The sequence below is a fragment of the Dendrobates tinctorius genome, unplaced genomic scaffold (genome assembly GCF_039654945.1).
Source record: "Dendrobates tinctorius isolate UK_male_01 unplaced genomic scaffold, ASM3965494v1 ptg000035l, whole genome shotgun sequence".
NCBI classification, from domain to species: domain Eukaryota; kingdom Metazoa; phylum Chordata; class Amphibia; order Anura; family Dendrobatidae; genus Dendrobates; species Dendrobates tinctorius.
This window is the reverse complement of record NW_027361703.1, coordinates 44,602,451-44,627,552: the sequence shown is the minus strand read 5'-3', so window position 1 is coordinate 44,627,552 and position 25,102 is coordinate 44,602,451. Positions and strand designations below refer to the sequence as shown.

The 25,102-nt window shown below is 44.1% G+C and overlaps 1 protein-coding gene across 1 annotated transcript in view; it reads left to right on the top strand.

Moving 5' to 3' along the window:
* The window catches only part of PANX2 (pannexin 2), a 52,152-nt gene extending 35,032 nt beyond the window's left edge, over nt 1-17,120 (top strand). The window contains exons 3-4 of the mRNA XM_073573454.1: nt 10,908-12,356; nt 15,711-17,120. Of these exons, the coding sequence (XP_073429555.1) occupies nt 10,908-12,356; nt 15,711-16,081 (1,820 nt within the window). The 3' untranslated portion in view covers nt 16,082-17,120. The remainder of the gene's footprint in view (nt 1-10,907; nt 12,357-15,710) is intronic.
* The last annotated feature ends 7,982 nt before the right edge of the window (nt 17,121-25,102 follow it).

Here is a 25,102-nt window from a genome sequence, read left to right as displayed (position 1 = left end):
TCAGCTGGTCCTTGGTAGTGCTTTCTAGCACAGGTACCTCCTGCCTAGTAACCGTGGTCCAGCACCATCAGCTGTTCCTCGGTAGTGCCATTGGCTCTTGTAGCTTTTGCTACCCATCTGGGTTCCAGCACCGTCAGCTGGTTCTCGGCAGTGTCTTTGGCACGGGTACTCCCTGTTGCCCAGCCTGGTCCCAGCACGCCTGCTGTTTCCGGGTAGTGTCAAGGTCACTATGCCACCAATCCGTTGTCCTGTTGTCTTGCGGCCGGGTTAGCCAACTCTACGGTGCCTGCAGTTTAGGTGACTACTATGTGGGCTGCGGGAACTGGCACTGAAGGCTGGATCCGTAGTGCCAATGGGACATGGACCCCCTGCAGGACTGTGGGTTTCGGTAACTGCGGCCGGCTTGCGGCCTGGCTACTTTGCTTTGAATGGGTACCTTCTGCTACCCACCCGGGTTCCAGCACTGTCTGCTGGTTCTCGCCAGAGCCTTTGGCCTAGGTGCCTCCATCTCGGTATCCGAAGTCCTGCACCGTCAGCTGGTCCTTGGTAGTGCTTTTTAGCACAGGTACCTTCTGCTTTGTAACCGTGTTCCAGCACCGTCAGTTGGTCCTCGGTAGTGCCATTGGCTCTTGTTCCTTCTGCTACCCATCCGGGTGCCAGCACTGTCTGCTGGTTCTCGCCACAGCCTTTGGCCTAGGTGCCTCCATCTCGGTATTCGAGGTCCAGCACCGTCAGCTGGTCCTTGGTAGTGCTTTTTAGCACAGGTACCTTCTGCTTAGTAACCGTGGTCCAGCACCGTCAGTTGGTCCTCGGTAGTGCCATTGGCTCTTGTTCCTTCTGCTACCCATCCGGGTGCCAGCACTGTCTGCTGGTTCTCGCCACAGCCTTTGGCCTTGGTGCCTCCATCTCGGTATCCGAGGTCCAGCACCGTCAGCTGGTCCTTGGTAGTGCTTTTTAGCACAGGTACCTTCTGCTTAGTAACCGTGGTCCAGCACCGTCAGTTGGTCCTCAGAAGTGCCATTGGCTCTTGTTCCTTCTGCTACCCATCTGGGTGCCAGCACTGTCTGCTGGTTCTCGCCACAGCCTTTGGCCTAGGTGCCTCCATCTCGGTATCCGAGGTCCAGCACCGTCAGCTGGTCCTTGGTAGTGCTTTTTAGCACAGGTACCTTCTGCTTAGTAACCGTGGTCCAGCACCGTCAGTTGGTCCTCGGTAGTGCCATTGGCTCTTGTTCCTTCTGCTACCCATCCGGGTGCCAGCACTGTCTGCTGGTTCTCGCCACAGCCTTTGGCCTAGGTGCCTCCATCTCGGTATCCGAGGTCCAGCACCATCAGCTGGTCCTTGGTAGTGCTTTTTAGCACAGGTACCTTCTGCTTAGTAACCGTGGTCCAGCACCGTCAGTTGGTCCTCGGTAGTGCCATTGGCTCTTGTTCCTTCTGCTACCCATCCGGGTGCCAGCACTGTCTGCTGGTTCTCGCCAGTTTCTCAGCCTTCTTGTACCTTCTGCTACATTTCCAAGATCAAGCTTTTTGAAATTGTCTTTGGTAATCCTTATTGATCTCCATGATGACGACCCTGATGACGACGACCCTGAAGACCACACCAAAGAAGACCAGAAATATGACCCTAAATAATAAGACCAAGAGGACAAAGAACATGAAGACAACCACCAAGATACAGATCAAAAGACAGAAGAACAAGAAGCAGAAGAAGCAAAAGCAGAAGAACAGAAAGCAGAAGAACTTTAAGCATAAGACTAAAAATCAGCATAGAAGAAATCAAAATTATAAGCAGAAGAAGACTAAGCAGTAAATGGGGGTGAGTCCGTTCCTCCTCGTGGTGCCCCTGGAAAATGCCTGCTGCTGCAGGCCAAACTGAACGCGGACAAATCCTGTTGTAAATCTTTAGTGACAGGCAGAACGTAAGGTGTAATCTTATAACTTTTATAGATAAGTACTACAGGAATGCCTGTCACCATAAGAAAATGAAGACAAAGAAGAATAGGAAGAAGATGAAGAAATAGCATATTAAAATTGATAATAGCTGAATAAGAAGAATATGAAGAATGGAAAAAAAAATTAATGGGAAGAAGATGAAGAAGAAGAAGATGAATAAGGTGAAGAAAAAGTTGATGAAAAAAATGCTACTGCTGCGGATCATGAAGGAGAAAGTGTGGGAGAAGTACAAAAGAACGTGAAGAGCATGAAAGTTGTGAAACATACATATCTGACAAAATATAAAAAAGGTTAACATAGTCAATATCTTTTTAACTCCGAACGTACTGAAAAAAAAAATTGGAATTAATGCTATGCCATGTGATTTGAATAAACCACTATGCTTTTAATGTCTCCTCCACCTCCCACAATACATTCTACATGATTCTTATTTGTTTTCAATTATGTAGAATTAGCCAACAAGGAAATAAAGGGCTTTTTTAATTCCGATACCGGAAGTCCCATTGACTTGAATGGGACTTCCGGTATCGGAATCGGCGATACCCGAAATTTTTTTCGTATTTTTGGGTATCGAACGGTATCGCTCAACACTAGTCCTCTCTTCACACTGTCCCATCACACTGTGTCTATCCTCTATACTGCTTAGTCTGTGCTTCTTCCTCACTCTGCTCTGCATACTGTCTCCTCCATACCTTACCCTTATACTGTCCCCTAAGCTTCCCCCCTCTAAACTAATCCCCCACACTACACAGTCTCTAAACTGTGTCCTCTCACTCTTTTCTCCCCCCATACTATCCCCTTACACATTTATCCCTCATACTGTCCCCACATGCCTCCCTAAAGACCGCTCACACATTTTCCCCTCTACTGTACCCTCACACATTACCCCACCCTCCATATCTGTCTTTGCACATACAGTATTCCCCCCCTCCTAATACTGTTTCCTTACACATTCCTCCTGCTTCTTATACTGTCTCCTTACACATTCCCCCATGCCTCAAACTGTTTCCTCATACATTCCCTCTTACTCTCCCTATTGTTTCCTCCCACATCTCCCCCCTCCTGTCTCCCTACACATTTCCCTCTCCCCAGTCTCCTAAAACTCCTACTCATGCCAAATACTGTTCCCTCATAAGATTTCCCATGACAATAAAACTTCTTTTTCTTCAGCTCCATTGGATTGCTTACTGTACCCATGTTGACTGCCTCTGTGATCATCTGATCACGCTGCTGACATCACCCTAACCTGGGAGTACCGGTGGTCAGGGCTTCAATTGCATCAGAAAACACAAGTATAATTGAATTCAGGGAAACAGTGTATTACACCTTCTTTGATCCGGCTCAGAAAACGGCTGAATCCCACTCCAGTAGGCAGCAAAATGCGGCCGACACGAAACAACACTGTCCCGTGGACCCGTCCTGTGTGACGCGACCAGCAGGCCGGTAACAAGACGCGGCACGTGATATTGTCCTGTGTGACACAGCTCGCAGGCCGGTAACTAAAACAACAAGACAAGGGGGTAGGGAAACAGTTACAACGGTGGGCTGTTATGATTGAGTCACGGTAGGAGGCAAAAACAAAAATGCTAGCTAAGTCCAGAAAACCAGAGAGGTTGGCAGCTATCGGATTGCAGACCCCTGATCCTATCACAACAACTAACAGTAGCCGTGGGGGTTCCTACGATGCCCTAGACCCCTCGATCACAGCCGGAGAATTAAATAGGCCTAAAGAAAGAAAGGGGAAATCTAAACTGCCCCACAGCAGACCCCAAAGCAATAGGCAGCCCCCAACATATAATGACGGTGAAGCAAGATGAAAACACTAACACAGACAGAAAGATAGACTGAGCAAAGACGGGGCCCAAACTACCTAGATAGGAAAGGACAGGAAGGCTGCTGTCTGCAATCCGTGAAAAACCCTATGAAAATAAGAGCCAACAGACTGACAGTGAAAAAGGCCCTGAAGACGCTAGGCTTCAAAAAAACTATGTCAGTACTCAGGAATATTCTGAAGACAGAGCAACTGGCAAAAGGAGATTCAGCTCATCCCAGCAGGGAATGGCAGAATCCAGAAAAGCAAGGAAAACAAACACAAAACATAAATGCAAACAGGCAAAGCAGAAACTTAGCTTTAGGGAAGCAGGAATCAGACTGGTGTCCTAGAAGTCCACAGAGAAATCACCCACAGGGCAGAAGGGCGTCGGGCAGCCTTATATCCAGTCAGTGACTCCACTCAGCCAGTCATCCTCATTAGACTCAGGTGCCTGATAATCAGGCTCATTACCTTCCTTTATCAGAATAGGGAGTTCACCAGACCTCAGTGACGAAGGGGAAAATAAACTCACAACAGTACCTCCCCCTTGAGGAGGGGTCACCGAACCCTCAACCACGCCACCAGGGCGATCAGGGTGAGCTTGATGAAAGGCACGCACCAATCTTTTGGCATGAATATCAGAGGCAGAGACCCAGGAATTATCCTCCTGACCATAACCCTTCCACTTAACCAAATACTGGAGTCTCCGTCTAGCCAGACGGGAATCCAGTATTTTCTCTACCTCATATTCCATGTTACCTTCAACCAATACAGGGTCTGGAGGTGCCACCCCAGGAACAACTGGTTCAACAAACCTCTTCAACAAGGACTTATGGAACACATTATGGATTTTAAATGTGACAGGAAGAGCCAAACGAAAAGAGACTGGATTATTAATCTCCAAAATCTTGTAAGGTCCAATAAATCTAGGCTTAAACTTAGGAGAAGCCACCTTCATAGCAATATTTTTTGAAGATAACCACACCATATCACCAATCTTAAACTGGGGACCAATGGTCCTATGTCGATTGGAAAACCGCTGGGCCTTTTCCTGGGAGAGAGATAACTTATCCACCACTTGGTCCCAGATCTGGTGCATTCTCTCCACCACAGTGTCAACACCTGGGCAGGCAGAAGGCTCCACCTGCCCTGAAGAAAATCGAGGATGAAACCCAAAGTTACAAAAAAAGGTGACATCAAAGTGGCAGAACTAGCTCTATTATTTAAAGCAAATTCGGCCAAGGGCAAAAATGAAACCCAATCATCCTGATCAACGGAAATAAAACATCTCAAATACGACTCCAAGGTCTGGTTTGTTCTCTCTGTTTGCCCATTGGTCTGAGGGTGAAAAGCAGAGGAGAAGGACAACTGAATTCCCAGCTTGGAACAGAAAGTCCTCCAAAATCTAGACACAAACTGAACTCCTCTGTCAGATACAATGTTCTCAGGAATCCCGTGCAAGTGAACCACCTGTTGCAAAAACAGGGGCACCAACTCAGAGGAAGATGGCAACTTAGGGAGTGGTACAAGATGAACCATCTTAGAGAACCTATCACAAATCACCCAAATAACAGTCATTCTTTGAGAGACCGGCATATCAGAGATGAAATCCATTGAAATATGGGTCCATGGCCTCCTGGGGACCGGCAAAGGCATCAACAACCCACTAGAGCGAGAACAAGATTTAGACCGGGAGCAAGTCCCACAGGACTGCACAAAATTCCTGACATCATGAGACAAGGTGGGCCACCAAAAAGAGCGACTCACCAGATCTCTAGTACCAAAAATACCTGGATGACCAGCCAATGCAGAGCAATGAACTTCAGACAACACTCTCTTCTTCCACTGATCAGGAACATACAACTTTCCACTGGGACAACGCTCAGGTTTGTCCTCCTGGAACTCTTGCAGAGCAAGTCTCAAATCGGGCGAGATGGCAGACAGAACTACCCCTTCGCGTAAGATGGTAGCAGGCTTGGTCACCACAGGAGAATCAGCAAAGAAACTCCTAGAGAGGGCGTCTGCCTTGACATTCTTAGTTCCAGGAAGAAAAGAGACCACAAAATCAAAAGGTGTAAAAAACAAGGCCCACCTAGCCTGTCTAGGGTTCAAGCGTTTAGCTGACTCTAGGTAAATCAAATTCTTGTGGTCAGTGAGGACCACAACTTGATGTTTAGCTCCCTCCAACCAATGTCTCCACTCCTCAAATGCCCATTTCATGGCCAACAGTTCCCGATTCCCCACATCATAGTTACGTTCAGATGGAGAGAACTTTCGGGAAAAGAAAGCACAGGGATTCATTTTAGATGTTACAGGATCCTTTTGGGACAAAACAGCTCCTGCACCAATCTCAGAAGCATCCACCTCTACCTGGAACGGGAGTGAGACATCCAGTTGCTGCAAAACCGGAGCGGAGGTAAATCTTCGCTTCAGCTCCTGAAAGGAAGCAACAGCCTCCGGAGACCAATTCAACACATCAGCACCCTTCTTAGTCAGATCAGTCAATGGCTTGGCAATACTAGAAAATTTTGCTATAAATTTCCGATAAAAATTAGCAAACCCCAAAAACTTCTGGAGGGCCTTCAAAGAAGTGGGCTGAACCCAATCATAAATGGCCTGTACCTTGGCCGGGTCCATTTCAATAGTTGACGGAGACAAAATAAATCCCAAAAATGAAATCCTCTGTACTCCAAAAAGGCATTTCGATCCTTTGACATACAGGGAATTCTCCCTCAAGATCCGGAACACAGTCCGAATATGTTCCACATGAGAATCCCAATCCTTGGAGAAGATCAAAATATCATCCAGATAGATTATCAAAAATTTATCAACAAAGTCTCGGAAAATATCGTTCATGAAGCACTGGAAGACAGAAGGGGCATTAGTGAGCCCAAAAGGCATCACCAGGTACTCAAAATGTCCCTCCGGAGTGTTAAACGCCGTCTTCCATTCATCCCCCTGCTTAGTGCGGATAAGATTATACGCCCCCCTGAGGTCAAGCTTGGTAAACCAGCAAGCACCTCTAACTCTAGAGAATAGATCCGAAATCAGGGGTAACGGATACTGATATTTAATAGTAATTTTATTGAGGGCACGATAATCAATACAAGGCCTTAAAGAACCACCCTTTTTGGCCACAAAAAAAAAACGGCACCTAAGGGTGAAGAGGATGGTCTAATATGACCCTTCTCCAATGCCTCCTTAATATAGGACCGCATAGCCTCGTGCTCGGGTACAGATAAATTGAAGAGACGACCCTTGGGAAATTTACACCCCGGGCTTAGTTCAATTGCACAGTCATAACTCCTATGAGGAGGCAAGGACGCAGCCTCATTCTCACTAAATACATCATAAAAGTCCGCCAAATAGTCAGGAACATCATGCGACTGAGGAGAGGTGGAAAAAACCGGAGCCTCACTAAAGGCACACCGACAACCCCAACTCACCACAGACACAGAATTCCAATCCAAAACTGGATTATGAATTTGCAACCAGGGAAACCCCAGAACAACGGCATCATGCAGACCATGCAACACCAAAAATCTGCAATTTTCTTGATGGTCTGGGGCGACCCGCATGACCACCTGGGTCCAAAACTGAGGTTTATTTTTAGCCAAAGGAGTAGCATCAATCCCCCTCAAAGGGATAGGCGTCTGCAGAGGTGTCATCGGAAATCCACAACGTTTAGCAAAATCCAAGTCCATTAGGTTTAGCGCTGCTCCCGAATCCACAAAAGCCTTGGCGGAAAATGTGGACAGGGAGCAGATCAGAGTAATTGCCAGAAGAAACTTAGGTTGAACACCACCAACAGAAAGCGTGTGTGCAAAGTGTTTCTCTCGTTTAGGACAAACAGAAATAATATGCGAGGCATCTCCACAGAAAAAACACAGCTTATTACGCCTTCTGAACTCCTGACGTTGCGCCTTAGACAAAACTCTATCACATTACATAGGTTCAGACATTTGTTCAACAGGTGGCAACATCTCTCGTGTAGTTTTGTGTTCACGTAAACGCCGATCCACCTGAATGGCTAATGACATAGAATCGTCAAGACCAGAGGGAACAGGAAATCCCACCATAGTATCTTTTACAGTTTCTGACAAACCCTTACGAAAGAGGGCTGCCAAGGCACCATCATTCCAGGTAGTAAGGACCGCCCACTTTCGGAATTTTTGACAGTACAACTCTGCCGAATCCCGACCCTGGCTTAATGCCAACAGGGTCTTTTCAGCCTGATCAATAGCATTAGGTTCGTCATACAACAACCCCAAAGCTTGAAAGAATGCGTTCACATTAGTCAGAATAGGATCATCTGGTTTCAAAGAAAACGCCCAATCCTGGGGATCGCCACGCAGCAATGACAATGACAATTTTAACCTGCTGCGCGGAGCTCCCTGACGAGTTAGGCTTCAAGGCAAAAAATAATTTACAATTATTTTTGAAACTCAAAAATTTAGATCAATCCCCAAAAAATACATCAGCTGTAGGGATCTTTGGTTCAACAGCATGCGAACGAGCAAGGTAGGCGGAAATTCCCAGCACTTCCGCAGCGAGCTGCTCCACACGATCAGACAATTGCTTTATCTCCATTGAGAGAAAAAAAAATTCCCCCTACGGCCTCAGAGATATAGAGGAAAGAATATACACACACTTTTTTTTTTTTTTTAAACACAATTCTTTCCTGCTATTGAGTACCCTAGGATCTGCGGTATGGCGGGTGATTCTGTTATGATTGAGTCACCGTAGGAGGCAAAAACAAAAATGCTAGCTAAGTCCAGAAAACCAGAGAGGTTGGCAGCTATCGGATTGCAGACCCCTGATCCTATCACAACAACTAACAGTAGCCGTGGGGGGATCCTACGATGCCCTAGACCCCTCGATCACAGCCGGAGAATTAAATAGGCCTAAAGAAAGAAAGGGGAAATCTAAACTGCCCCACAGCAGACCCCAAAGCAATAGGCAGCCCCCAACATATAATGACGGTGAAGCAAGATGAAAACACTAACACAGACAGAAAGAAAGACTGAGCAAAGACGGGGCCCAAACTACCTAGATAGGAAAGGACAGGAAGGCTGCTGTCTGCAATCCGTGAAAAACCCTATGAAAATAAGAGCCAACAGACTGACAGTGAAAAAGGCCCTGAAGACGCTAGGCTTCAAAAAAAGCTATGTCAGTACTTAGGAATATTCTGAAGACAGAGCAACCGGCAAAAGGAGATTCAGCTCATCCCAGCAGGGAATGGCAGAATCCAGAAAAGCAAGGAAAACAAACACAAGACATAAATGCAAACAGGCAAAGCAGAAACTTAGCTTTAGGGAAGCAGGAATCAGACTGGTGTCCTAGAAGTCCACAGAGAAATCACCCGCAGGGCAGAAGGGCGTTGGCAGCCTTATATCCAGTCAGTGACTCCACTCAGCCAGTCATCCTCATTAGACTCAGGTGCCTGATAATCAGGCTCATTACCTTCCTTTACCAGAATAGGGAGTTCACCAGACCTCAGTGACGAAGGGGAAAATGAACTCACAACAGTGGGCCCTGCGATAGAGACAGGGGACGTGGAGACCTCCTGCACTCCCCTGAGTCAGTGTCCCTAATGCTCCTAACGTTCCCTATGCCGGTTCCGCACCGGGCGCCGATCACGAACCTGTCGCCTTAGCACACCCTACACCTATCCCTTGCTAGGGAGCTGGGTGGCACAGGCACTGGCCCCACCGCTGCACTATACACACTAAGGAAAAACACAAACAGGGAACACCACTTAGCTTTACTCTGTTGCACTTGCTCTTGGCAACAGAGTCCACCACCAGCATGCAGCTCTCCTCCTGAATCGCTGCCACCAAGCTCTGTTAGAGCTAAGAAAATCCCCTATGGCTCCTTTCACACCAGGCTCTGTCAGAGCTGCTCTCCAGCTCCTTCCTCCACCAAGGATGGTTGAAATGAACACTATCACCAACACTGATTGCAACACCTGTGACTCTTTTATAGCAGAGCCAGCAATCACACCTGCATTCTAATCATGATGTGCACTAACTAAATAAACAAGTGCAATGACGCTCACCACCACTGGGGGGAAACTTAGAACAGCCGACACCACAGTGCAATAATCCTAATGGCCACCGGGGGCAAAAACCCACCTAAGCACAGCTTAGGAAAAAAAAAAGGTTACCTGTGCTTTATCTCAGTCCTGATCCAGCATGGATCATGACAAACACTGTCTGCATCAGGTGGCTCAACAGCACTCTCCAGACAGTTGCATCCAGGGCAAATGGCTGACCTTCCCCCTCCCCCCAGATGCTTCACAGTTTAACTTTTGCATCCTCAGTATGGCTCCATCACTGAACGGGATCTGATAGGAAAGTTTTTCACACTTATTTACTTATTTCTGATCTTCTTTGGGCTGATAGATGACCACATTAAAGTTGAGATCAACTTTGAGGTCATAAATCAACTGAGAGGAGCTGATAAGAAGGAAGTTAAGAGCTACAAACTCTCCCTAGGAGAAGCTCACTGATGGTTTCTCAGTCAGTTCATTCTGCAGCCAGCAATAGACAGTGGAACAAAGGGGCTATGGAAGGCAAACGGTGCAAGCTTTTTAATTGCAAAAATGACTTTTATCCAAAAATACATGCATGTATTTAAAGTAAAATGAAGATGTCCATATCCTTTGTAGACATTTCAGCAGCATAAAACAAGGTGAACAACCATCAGCACGGTAGTGTATTACACTATAGATCTACTCACAGTAATGCAAAGTTAAAATGATTATCCTAATGACTCTGCTTATTCAGACTGTCCGAATCTCCAGATACATAAGCTTATTATATCTTCATAACAATTGCTTTTTCATTACATCTGTTATCAACATGTCTTTGTATTTATTTTTTTTGGTTAATTTGTTTATAGATTTTAGAAGACTGAATTTCTCCAAAGACATATACATACACTGTATAATCACTCTGATTCAGCTGCATTTGACATTATGGTTATTCTTTACTCCTTAGAAAAGCCCTTCTATGCCTCAGGACATGCTCACATATGCTATTTCCACAGTGTCACATTTGATCACTATACATTTATTTATTTTTCAGAGTTTCTTTTGTAGGCTAAAACTACAGCAGTGACTTTTCTATCTGTTATACAGAGGAACCTATCTATTGCTACACACCTCACAATTTCACCCGGGACCAAGCGCTGTATGCCAGAGGATATTGCTGGACAGAACTAAAAGATGCACTTCCAGGTGTTAATGCCAGCCAATGGCCGTCATTGTTTGAACACAAGTTCCTGCCATATGCTCTACTGGCCTTTGCTGGAATCATGTATATTCCTGCCTTAGGGTGGGAGTTCCTCGCCTCAACAAGATTGACTTCAGAGTTGAACTTCCTACTTCAAGAAATTGACAATTGCTACCACCGAGCAGCAGAGGGAAGAGCTCCCAAAATCGAGAAGCAAATTCAAACAAAGGGTCCAGGCATTACAGAAAGAGAGAAACGTGAGATTATAGAGAACGCAGAGAAGGAAAAAAGCCCCGAACAAAACCTTTTTGAAAAATATCTAGAAAGACGAGGTCGGAGTAACTTTTTAGCTAAACTATATTTAGCAAGACATTTGCTCATTATATTTTTAAGTATCATACCAATGACTTATTTAAGCACTTATTATGCTACACAAAAGCAGAATGAGTTCACATGTGCGCTAGGAGAACCCCATCTAAAAACTAGTAACTCAAAATTGCATGTAAGAGTTAATTGCAAGTTGCCATCTGTCCAACTCCAACGAATTATTGCTTCAGTAGATATTTTTCTTCTTAGTTTAATGAACCTAATCATCCTTATAAATTTAATACACCTCTTCATTGTAAGAAAGTCCAACTTTATTTTTGACAAATTAAATAAAGTCGGAATAAAGACTAAGAAGCAATGGCAAAAATCCCAATTTTGTGATATTAACATTCTAGCCTTGTTTTGTAATGAAAATCGTGACCATATAAAATCTCTAAATCGCCTTGACTTTATAACAAATGAAAGCGATCTTATGTATGACAATGTGGTTCGCCAACTACTCGCAGCATTAGCACAGTCTAATTATGACGCTACTCCAACCATGCGAGATTCCGGGATCCAAACTGTAGACCCCAGTCTAGACCCTGCTGATATTGATGTCAACGAACAGCTTGTTATAAAGCGACCTAGAAAGAAAATGAAGTGGATCCCAAGTAGCAACCCTTTACCCCAACCCTTCAAGGAACAATTAGCCATAATGAAGATTGAAAATAGTAAGCCAGAAAAGCCCAAGCCAGTGAGGAGGAAAACTGCTACGGACACCTTAAATGCTCCACTTTTAGATGCTTCCAAAACTTCACCCCAGCCTTCATGTCAAAAGAGTGAGGCCAGCAGCATGGCAAGCACCATCAGTGAAAAGAAACATACTCGGCACTTCTCTTTAGATGTTCATCCTTATGTTCTTAGCAATAAAAAGGCCAAATCCGAAACACAAGAAACTGCTCCCATTGCAACATCTGAGAGTCAGGAGAATGGTTTCTTTAGCCAAAATGAAGGCATCATGGCCCATATGTCCGCATCTGTTAAAGGTAAGATCTGTGTAGTCATATATGTTGATTTATTGTGCGCTATTTCCAGTACGTTTATTTCCATTTACTCCATACAAGTATATTTAATCTTACAATATGTAGAATCATTAATGCAAAGTATTATTATTATTATTATTTATTTATATAGCGCCATTAATTCCATGGTGCTGTACATGAGAAGGGGGGGTTACATACAAAGTTATAGATATCACTAACAGTAAACAACTTTACAATAACAGACTGGAACGGAGGGGAGAGGACCCTGTCCTTGCAGACTTACATTCTACATTCTCTTTTATGTAGAAACAAAGCAATCCTGATAGCACTGATAATAGTTAGTGAAACACAAACTGAAATTCTGAAAACTAACATGTAAGATAGTGGCATTTCAACAGACGTCACTGTGGTTGTGTGTACTGGCTCCAGGCTTCATGCCATATGGCACAAAGCATAATGCCAACAACAATACAAGATGAAATGATCAAAATTATGTCTGTAGATCTTGTGTCTTGGTCCCTTTCTGGCTGTGCTAGTACTCGACTGCCAGGATCACAGCAAACAACAAGATAGAACATATTTGTAAGGTTACACTCATATGCTAACTTGGTTACTTGATTTTTATCTCATGTACCCAATTTTCAGAGAAAAATTGTGCTTGCCTATATGTTACTACTAGCGAAGCCTGTACTACACTCAAAATAATTATTCTTTCTCGCGACACGAAGAGTTGGTACCATTGTCATGAAACAGATGCAGTAGAGCTGTAGCTCAGTCATGGTCACTTATGCTCAAGCCTGTGACTTCATAGTATACTTATCCTTCATCCACTCCAGGGCTGTACCCAGATCGGGAGCAGCTGACCCACGGGTCAAAGCAGGAGTGCGGAGCACAGGAGGGCGAAGACAGAAGCATAGTCAGACAGTCCAGGCAGGCAGCACGGGTTGACAATACAAAGCCGGGGTCAGGAGCGGGGTGGTCATACAGAATGAGTAAACGAGCCAGGTCAGTAACAGATGTGACGAGACAAAAAAGCACTTAAACTGATTGCTGGAGACAGACAGGAACCAGAAACTTAAGTTCAGGCAGGGAATAGAAGGAAGAGCTGCCTAATGTATCCCTTGCTGGAAGGGGATAGGCTAGGGAGGCCAAACCCTGAAGGACGCAGCAGGCTTAAATTCCTGCAGGATCTGGATGTGCCTCCCTATAGCTAGGAAGATACTGTACAGCAGGACGATGCAGCAGAGTTCAGAGATCAGCATGAGGTTACTCAGTAAGGTGGCCTGAAACTGGGAGGAAAATAGCAGCAAATAGTCTTGAGAAAGATGCCAGTCAGGCTTGAAAAAAAGGCACTTCTTTATTTATTGGATCAAGGATCTTCATTTCGGTTAGTGCAGCCTAAAACCGTAAATTGTTTTTTCCTTCAATCGTCCTGGTGGAGTTCATCCCCCTGCCATGTTGGAGCAAAAACAGTTATTGAACCTTTACAGGAATTGTGCTTATATAACTCATTGAGGTGAGCAGATTATCTGGTTTTAATATATTTTTTATAAAGGTATCACCCTGTGGTCTGGTGCACTCTGTTTCCCTTCAATGTTTATCTAAGTTCTCCTCCTGTACATATTAATACAACTTTCCTCACAGACCGCACAGCTCACCTGTACACAAGATGGCCTCTGATGGAGGGACATGTAACTAGACCAGCTCAGCAGCCCTGCTCCTATTGAAAACTCTGCACATTGGAAAGCTGTTTTTCAATTGGAGTAGATGGTTTGACAGGTTTGGTCACATGTTCCTCCTCCAGCAGCCATTTTTTGGATAGCACAACTGTGCAGTCTATAAAGAAGGCTATACTAACAAGAACAGGAGGAGAGCCTATAATACATATGTGGCACCCCAGGAGTCCGGTTGCCACAGTGGCATTGCCTCCCTCACAGGGAGTAATGTCATGGCTGGAAGCAAGGAGGGGTCCCCTTACCAGGTGTCAGTAGGAGAGAAGTCGAGCAGAACCTGGGGAGTGGAGTGACTAAACTCGCCCCAGAGCTGAGCGCTAGGAACCAAATACCAGAGTCCATGGTTGCGTGGGTACTGAAGTCCTGGTAGCTAAATCCAGAGGGCAGGGGACTGCAGGTCTCCTGGCCCAATCTAATACACGGCGGCACAGCAGCATACCAGAGCATAGAGCCGACACAAAGGAACGACACCTGTGATAGACTCGAGATGCCTGCCATGCAGGCAACGGTTTGTTTTTAAAAACAGAGAGAGACAGTTAGCAGCAGGAGGGTGAGCTATTAGACAGCAAGGAAAAAAAGGAGGACAGCGCAGAAGGAAGGCCTCCGTACCTACCTGTCCAGGTGTATCCAAAATTGCTTCCAGGCTGCCCAGCTCTCCATTACAATCTGTTACCAGTGCCCCGGTCTGTACTATCAACCATCAAGTAAAGGAAAAGGAAAGTTACAGCCCTTGTGTCCTCCAGTGATCTCTTGCGCCCTGAGTCCTGATCACAAGGTACACGTAGCCTGACATAAACAGGACCGGTAACCCTGGGGCCTAGCTCTACCTGTGAGGATCAGAACCACCCCAGCTGCGTCACCATCAGCCCCAGTGGTCTCCTTTAGCAGCGTCGACCATCTGTTGCCGAACACTACAGGTGGCGTCACGTTAAATCCCCGAAACATATTCCTCATTTTAAGGCACAGCCAGTGCCACGGAGTCAGGTCACGTCCCCGTGACTTCCCCAAAGAAGTGTCCGACCCGGTTCCGAGTACCCCACGGCCCTGATGGGCGTGTCACATATATATTAGTATGTGCCACAAAATTATATCCCCAACACATTAAATATATATATATACATATACAGTATATATATATATATATATATATATATATATATATATATATATATATATATACAAAAAATACTTGGCACTCAAAATCAGAGAAGCAATTTTTTCTATATTGTGCATCCAGACAAAAATAGACTCATAGCATGTGAACGTTTTTGGTCCAACAACGGACCTTCATCAGAAAGGTCTTTTTGTTTCTTTAGAGTAGACTATAAGTTACAAAAAAATAAATAAGAGAACAAAACAATATGTCAGAACATTGCCATAGACATATAGTACACTTTCAAAATAATAAATAATAATCTAACGTCAGAAGCAGGATCTATAGTGAAGGAAAGTGACTGCAGAAATTCATTCCATAAGTGTAGATGCAGTTTTCAGATTTCATCTGTGCCATAAATGAGGGTGAGAACAACACATTAAAGTTCAGATAAATGTGCCAACCCCTTTAGTTATTGGTGAGACCATTGCAAGTGTTCTAAAATGTATGTGTTTCTGCTTTTTTTAACAGATGCATCCAAATCGTCTAAAATTCTTGAGAAAGAAAACCAGCCATTATCTGAAAGCTGTGGAGATGTTTCAGTATCAGGGACATTTCTTACCAGTGGCAGTCACATGGTGAGCGCTACAGTTTCCACGTCAAGCGTTACCCTCAGTCAGCTGAAGCCTGAGCCAATGAGTGTATTCAACCGTAACCCAACTCATCCCTTGCTCCACATAAGCACTTTATATGAAGACAGGGAGGAACATGTTACTACTCTGATAGATAGAGATGGAACCTCTCCAGACTCAGCAGATATTATTACAGTCATACCACCAAAGCAGGCCATGTTAGCCTCTTACGAAGAACCTAGGGCTATAATAACTTCAGTGGACTATTAGATTTGGTAGGCTGCATTCCACCACCATGGAAACTCACTGCATGAGCATGGAAAATAGAAATGAGCTATCTACTAAATATGCAACCAGCAACTTACATACAGCTTAGTCACCACTGATGGGTATCTAAACATTCCTCCATGTAGTCAGCAGTGTAAAGCACAAGTTGTATTGAGTCTATTAGATAATGCAGCATGACACTCAGGCGGTATACAAACACTGGGCTAAATTCCAACTGGGCAGGTACGCCACTCACAATTGGTTAACATTATAATAGTGTTACTTAATTAGGTTTGATTCGTAAAAACAAGCTATGTAGAATTAGAAGTATTCTTATTGTAAGTCACAAAAGTGTGTATTAGGCTGCCTTGAAGTGTAATAACTATTACTGTATTATTAGTTTTGGATGCCAATTTTTGCATCTTTTATATTTGGAATCAATGTAAAGAGATTGTTTGAACTGTAAAGAAATAGCAATATATTTTACATGAAATCTAATTACAAATACAAAGGGAACATATTCTTTTTCTAAGTAGGATTTATTTTGATTCAATATTTCTATATTTATTCTACAACATATAGTGGCACAAAATAATATTGAGAACGTCGGGTAATCAATATTACACTAGGAAATAATATCAGTATTGAAAAAATGACACCAACCTTTCAATGTGATTTTTCTTATTTGTACTGATACAAAGTAAAATCATAAAATTGCCAACATACCATCTGTGAAATCCATTCATAATAAGCTGCCAATTTTTACAAATTTACTAATTCTTTTATTGTGACTTCTTTGGTTGGGCCACTCTGTAACCTGAATACAATTACAGAAATATTTTTCCTGTGCGACTTTAATGAAACAAATTATTCCCCTGCTAAATTGTGGGATAATTCATCCACATGGTCTACTCCATGTCTATTGTGTAGCAGGAATCCAAGAGGTAACGTTTCGCCTTGTGGAGTTGGTCATGTCAAGCCTGACATGCAAAGGTGAGGAGACTTTTAAGCCACAATTCTCCTTTGGGAAATATGTAAATTGTCTCTTCCGAGAGAAAGAGGACTAGAACTCTAGTGCCACCTACAGGTAGTAGCAATTCTAAAAGTCAATATTGACTAACAAGCCTTGTCACATCTACTATATAATTGTCTAATTCTGTCTGTCTGTCTGTAATGGAAATCCCGCCTCGTTGATTGGTCGCGGCCTAACTGCCGCGACCAATCAGCGACAGTTGCTTAGTCGTCGCGGCAACACGGCCGCATTGCCTATTGTACAGGCACATTACAGCCGTTAAAGGCATCAATGCTGCGTCGCTCATTACACAGGCACAGTCCTGTACATATTCTGGAGTACAATACATTAAGTAACAGTAGAACAGTGACTGCAGCTCTGGGTGTAACTGGAGTACAATACATTAGGTAAGATCTGAACAGTGACAGCAGCTCTGGGTGTAACAGGAGTATAATACATTAGGTAAGAGCAGAAGGGTGACTGCAGCTCTGGGTGTAACTTGCGTACAATACATTAGGTAACAGCAGAAAAGTGACTGCAGCTCTGGGTGTAACTGGAGTACAATACATTAGGTAAGATCTGAACAGTGACTGCAGCTCTGGCTGTAACAGGAGTATAATACATTAGGTAAGAGCAGAACGGTGACTGCAGCTCTGGGTGTAACTGGACTACAATACACTAGGTAAAAGCAGAACAGTGACTGCAGCTCTGGGAGTAACTGGAGTACAATACATTAGATAACAGCAGAACAGTGAAAGCAGCTCTGGATGTAACTGGAGTACAATACATTAGGCACCAGAAGAACAGTGACTGCAGCTCTGGGTGTAACTGGACTACAATACATTAGGTAAAAGCAGAACAGTGACAGCAGCTCTGGGTGTAACAGGAGTACATTAGGTAACAGCAGAACAGTGACTGCAGCTCTGGGTGTAACTTGCGTACAATACATTAGGTAAGAGCAGAACAGTGACTGGAGCTCTGGGTGTAACTTGAGTACAATACATTTGGTAAGATCTGAACAGTGACTGCAGCTCTGGCTGTAACAGGAGTATAATACATTAGGTAAGAGCAGAACGGTGACTGCAGCTCTGGGTGTAACTGGACTACAATACATTAGGTAAAAGCAGAATAGTGACTGCAGCTCTGGGAGTAACTAGAGAACAATACATTAGTTAACAGCAGAACAGTGACAGAAGCTCTGGGTGTAACTGGAGTACAATACATTAGGTTAACAGCAGAACAGTGACAGCAGCTCTGAGTGTAACAGGAGTATAATACACTAGATGGTGGCCCGATTCTATTGCATCGGGTATTTTAGAGTCTCTCTTAAAATTAAAAATTAGTTATAAAAATAGCTATATATCCCACCAAGGACAACATCTGCAAGGAGTTTGTATGTTCTCCCCGTGTTTGCGTGGGTTTCCTCCGGGCACTCCGGTTTCCTCCCACATTCCAAAGACATACTGATAGGGAATTTAGATTGTGAGCCCCATTGGGGACAGCGATGATAATGTGTGCAAACTGTAAAGCGCTGCGGAATATGTTAGCACTATATAAAAATAAAGATTATTTATTATTATTTACAGTATATACTCACACTCACCTTCCTTCGGCCCCCGGAATCTGTCCCGCCTCTCACCACACTTCCGGTCCCAGTAATGCTTAGCGAGAAGGGCCGGAGATGACGTCACTCTCGCGAGAGCACGACATCATCAGTGGTGTTTCACGCAAAGCATTACTGGGAACGGAAGATGCCGGGCGCGTGGTGAGAGGAGAGAAAGAGTCCAGGGGCCATCGGGAGGTGAGTATATCACTATTTTTTATTTTAACAGAGACTCTAGAATACCCGATGCGATAGAATCAGGCCACCATCTAGTGTATTATACTCCTGTTACACCCGGAGCTGCTGTCACTGTTCTGCTGTTACCTAATGTATTGTACTCCAGTTACAGGCAGAGCCACCAAGCCTTGTCACATGGCAGTATAAAAGCCAAAACCAAAATCTCAACCCCTCTCACCCAGTCAAACCAGATCTCACCCTTTGCACTGATGAGGGGCAGTAGGCTGAAACAGAGTGTCTGCAAATTGAGATTTTGGCTTTTATCCTACGTCATGTGTCAAGGGTTGTTAGAGAGTCGATATTGACTTTTAGGATTGCTACTTTCTATAGGTGGCACTAGAGTTCTAGTCCTCTTCGTCTCTGAAGAGACAATTTGCACAATTCTGTAGCAGTCACGCCTGGTCATAACATGTGATCAGAAGAAGTATCTTTTGTCAAATGTCATGAGTTGCAAGACACCAGTAGAGCTTCCTAAAAAAGCTGCCTATGGTGCCTAATAGCAGTTCTGATGATGCTGCTGTGATGTAAATGATATAATGAGCGGATGATCTGTATAGTGAATGTTAGAGGCACTCAGAAATGTGACGTCACAGCTGCCATATGTGTGTGTGCGCTTTGTGGATATGCAATTGGGTTGAACATTTGAATGTGATTCTGTATGGGTGTATGAACATATTGGTGAGTGTTTAGAGGATTTAGTGCTTCACATTATGAAGCATGTGAGCACTCTATAGCACTATTATTTGCGGCTCAGGTATTTGCACCCTTTATGAGGCTGATATTTGTGCCCTGTAACAATCTGTTGTCCACCCCTTTTATGGCCCTTATGCATTGGATATTGTAAAGGTTGCGTTGTTTGGCCCTTTTATTTATGCGCGCTGTCTTTTTTATTCACATACTGTATTTGGGCAGCCCTATGTCGCTAGTCAGTGCCAAGTTTTATTTATTCATATTACAGAAGTACAGAAGTGGTTGTTTGACCATTGTGTTTATATTAAATGAGAATTCAACTTTCATTTTTTAATTCCATATACTTACTTGGCTAAGGAAGACTAAATAAGCTCAAACGCTGCCTCTGTATTGCTTAAATTGGCTGCAGCGGTGATTATGACTAGAGATGAGCGAATTTGTTCCGATTTTGGCCCTGAATCTGATTTTGACATATTCGAGCCATAGTCGAACGAACACTATTCGTGCCGATTGTTTGTCTTACGATCGGTTCTGAACATAATCGGTAATTTCTTCTCCCATTGGGTCTAATGACATTCAACTGTGTTCGACGAATATTGCAAAAACAATATTTGATGCCGATCGTATTCGGAACCGAATCCAAACAAATTCGCTCATCTCTAATTATGACTACAGCATGTGACCGCAGCAGACAATCACTGGACTGATTGGTGATGCCGATGTAGCTGGCACAAGACTGCTGAGCCCTGCGATTGGCTTTGGCAGTCACGTGATCTAATCATGACATTACGACTGCAGCCATGTGAACATATATTAGACGTAGTGGCAGAGAGGCAGCACTGGAGCAACGGGTAAGCTCTTTAATTTTTTTTTTGCTAGAGTACAAAAACAAAAAAGGAGGGAATCCTCACAATTCAGGGACCACCAATCACTTTTGCTACAGTGTTACCATTTATTTAGGGAAGGAGTCCAGCCTTTTTTCTTTCCATCCCACTTGATTATCTATCACACGTGCCCTTCTCTTACATAGTGCAGTCATATCCCTGTAGTTCAGCCTCCTTCTTGACATCCTGTATTTTATCCATTTGTGCTCTGCTATTAAACCCATGATGCATCAGTACAGCATCACATTGGTAACTAGAGCCAGTGATAATCCTCCCTTCTATATTCTCATAAGTTAAAACTTCAGGTTAAACTGTTATCTTTTACATCTTTTTTTATAATTGTTTGACAGGAGCCATTACGTTCGCACCCTGACAGGTTGGCGCGAGCGTGGAGGGTGTGGCCCCACTGTGCCACAAACCATCAGACTACCCTGGAAGGGGCATGACTAAGCAACTACCTTGGTGTTCACTGGAGTCTCTGATGGGGAGGTCAGGCTTGTGCAGCAGGTAGCTGCCAGGTACCACTCCAGGGTGGTGTCTGGCTGTGGCTGCTGATCCCATTGGAGGACGGAAAGCTAGGACAGGAATGGGCAATGGGCTTGACTGGCAGACAGGCAGGCACGGCTGAGACACTGGCAGGCGGGCACAGCTGAGACACTGGCAGGAGGGCACAGCTGAGACACTGACAGGACAGGTGGGCACGGCTGGCACTCTGGCCGGACAGGCACTGACTAGTTAGGGACAGGAATACAGGCAGGTATATGGGAACAGGTAGGGAGGGACCTGTTCAGACAGGAGGAACTGAAGCTGATTTGGGAACCAGTACAGACTGGTAGGACAAAGGTCCGAAGGATGCGGAACGGAAGCAGAGAAGAGCCGCAAGGTTGCGGAGCAATGCAGAACCACAAAGAGCGGAGCAAGGCAGAACCACAGGTATGTGTTGTGAGTTCATTTTCCCCTTCGTCACTGAGATCCGGTGAACTCCCTATTCTGGTAAAGGAAGGTAATGAGCCTGATTATCAGGCACCTGAGCCTAATGAGGATGACAGGCTGAGTGGAGTCACGGACTGGATATAAGGCTGCCGACGCCCTTCTGCCCTGCGGGTGATTTCTCTGTGGACTTCTAGGACACCAGTCTGATTCCTGCTCCTCTAAAGCTAAGTTTTCTGCTTTGCCTGTTAGCATTTGTGTTTTGTTTTTGTTTTCCTTGCTTTTCTGGATTCTGCCATTCCCTGCTGGGGTGAGCTGAATCTCCTTTTGCCGGTTGCTCTGTCTTCAGAATATTCCTGAGTACTGACATAGCTTTTTCGAAGCCTAGCGTCTTCAGGGCCTTTTTTACTGTGAGTCTGTTGGCTCTTATTTTCATAGGGTTTTTCACGGATTGCAGACAGCAGCCTTCCTGTCCTTTCCTATGTAGTTAGCTTGGGCCCCGTCTTTGCTCAGTCTATCTTTCTGTCTGTGTTAGTGTTTTCATCTTGCTTCACCGTCATTATATGTTGGGGGCTGCCTATTGCTTTGGGGTCTGCTCTGGGGCAGTTTAGATTTCCCCTTTCTTTCTTTAGGCCTATTTAATTCTCCGGCTGTGATTGAGGGGTCTAGGGCATCGTAGGAACCCCACACGGCTACTGTTAGTTGTTGTGGATAGGATCTCCACAACCTCTCTGGTTTTCTGGACTTAGCTAGCATTTCTGTTTTTGCCTCCTACGGTGACTCAATCATAACAAAATCACCCGCCATACCGCAGATCCTAGGGTACTCAATAGCAGGAAAGAATTGTGTTTAAAAAAAAAAAAGTGTATATTCTTTCCTCTATATCTCTGAGGCCGTAGGGGGAATTTTTTTTTCTCTCAATGGAGATAAAGCAATTGTCTGATCATGTGGAGCAGCTCGCTGCGGAAGTGCGGGGAATTTCCGCCTACCTTGCTCGTTCGCATGCTGTTGAACCAAAGATCCCGACACCTGATGTATTTTTTGGGGATCGATCTAAATTTTTGAGTTTCAAAAATAATTGTAAATTATTTTTTGCCTTGAAGCCTAACTCGTCAGGGAGCAGGTTAAAATTGTCATCTCTTTGCTGCGTGGCGATCCCCAGGATTGGGCGTTTTCTTTGAAACCAGATGATCCTATTCTGACTAATGTGAACGCATTCTTTCAAGCTTTGGGGTTGTTGTATGACGAACCTAATGCTATTGATCAGGCTGAAAAGACCCTGTTGGCATTGAACCAGGGTCGAGATTCTGCAGAGTTGTACTGTCAAAAGTTCCGACAGTGGGCGGTCCTTACTACCTGGAATGATAATGCCTTGGCTGCTCTCTTTCGGAAGGGTTTGTCAGAAGCCGTAAAAGATACTATGGTGGGATTTCCTGTTCCCCCTGGTCTGGACGATTCTATGTCATTAGCCATTCAGGTTGATCGGCGTTTACGTGAACGCAGGATTGCACGAGAGGTGATGCCACCGGTTGAACAGACGTCTGAACCTATGCAATGTGGTAGAGTTTTGTCTAAGGCGCAACGTCAGGAGTTCAGAAGGCGTAATAAGCTGTGTTTTTTCTGTGGAGATGCCTCGCATATTATTTCTGTTTGTCCTAAACAAGAGAAACGCTTTGCACACACGTTTTCTGTTGGTGGTGTTCAACCTAAGTTTCTTCTGGCAATTACTCTGATCTGCTCCCTGTCCACATTTTCCGCCAAGGCTTTTGTGGATTCGGGAGCAGCGCTAAACCTAATGGACTTGGATTTTGCTAAACGTTGTGGATTTCCGATGACACCTCTGCAGGAGGTAAAAGTGGCTGGAACCCTAGGAGGTAGTGACCATGCTATTTTAGAATTTTGGATAACTAGAGGCGGAAGACCTGTGAAGACTCAGACGTCAAGGTTAGATTTCAGAAAGGCAGATTTTAAGGGATTCAGAAAGATAATTGGAGGGATCCAATGGCTGGATATCCTTAAAGACAAAAATGTCCAGGAAGGATGGGAAATCTTGAAAAATGAAATTCTCAAAGCACAGTTGTTAACAATTCCGAAAAGAGGGAAGAATAGGAAGCATTTAAGGAAACCAGGATGGGTGAACACAGAACTTAAGCACATGCTAAAAAGGAAGAAAAAAATGTTTATAAAATGGAAAGAGGGAGGCACATCTAAAGAAGAATATAATGCTGTCTGCAGAATCTGCAGGGCACAAATCAGATTAGCTAAAGCTGAAAATGAATTGAGGCTTGCAAGAGATGTCAAAAGCAATAATAAAGGATTTTGGGGATATGTCAAAAGTAAAAGAAAAGTCAAAGATGCTATAGGATTTTTACAGGATGAAAATGATGAAATGGTAAGACAGGATGTTGAGAAGGCTGAACTTTTAAATTCCTATTTTGCATCTGTTTTCTCTCAGAAAGGAAATGTAACATCAACTGTTCTTCACTGTCCTATTAAGGGAATAGAAGAATCCAGGATATCTATAAACAGAAAGATAGTGAGGAAACACTTAGCTAACCTAAATGAATTCAAGTCTCCAGGTCCAGATGAATTACACCCCAGAGTACTGAAGGAGATAGCAGAAGAAATTTCTGAACCACTCTCCATAATCTTTGAAAATTCTTGGAGAACAGGAGAAGTGCCAGAAGACTGGAGAAGAGCAAATGTTGTTCCTATCTTCAAAAAGGGGAAGAAGGTGGACCCAGGCAACTATAGGCCGGTGAGTCTGACTTCTATACCAGGAAAGATCTTTGAACAAATTATTAAACAACATGTAAGTCAATACCTGGATAAGAATGAAGTGATCAAACAGAGTCAGCATGGGTTTGTAACTAATAAGTCATGTCAGACTAACTTAATTTCCTTCTATGACGGTATCACTGATTGGGTGGATCAAGGAAATGCTGTAGATATAGTATATCTTGACTTCAGCAAAGCATTTGACAAAGTCTCTCATACAATCCTTATTGAAAAAATGACTAAGTATGGAATGGACAAGGCAACTGTTAGGTGGATTCATAGCTGGCTTAGTGATCGGACCCAAAGAGTGGTCGTAAATGGCTGCACATCCAGTTGGAAGAATGTCTCAAGTGGGGTACCACAGGGCTCTGTCCTGGGCCCTGTATTGTTCAACATCTTTATCAACGATTTAGATGAAGGAATTGAGGGTAAACTGATTAAATTTGCTGATGACACAAAGCTAGGAGGGATAGCTAATACTAGAGAAGAGAGAGAGAGGATTCAAAAAGATTTAAATAAACTGGAGAAGTGGGCAGTAACTAACAGAATGGTTTTTAACAGGGAGAAATGCAAAGTACTACATCTGGGCAATAAAAATGAAAAAAGCATATATAGAATGGGAGGAATAGGGCTAAGTGACAGCACATGTGAAAAAGACTTGGGTATACTAATATATCACAGACTGAATATGAGTCAACAGTGTGATGCAGCAGCAAAAAAGGCAAATGCAGTTCTAGGATGTATCCCTTTGAGGGGGATTGATGCTACTCCTTTGGCGAAAAATAAACCTCAGTTTTGGACCCAGGTGGTCATGCGGGTCGCCTCAGACCATCAAGAAAATTGCAGATTTTTGGTGTTGCATGGTCTGCATGATGCCGTTGTTCTGGGGT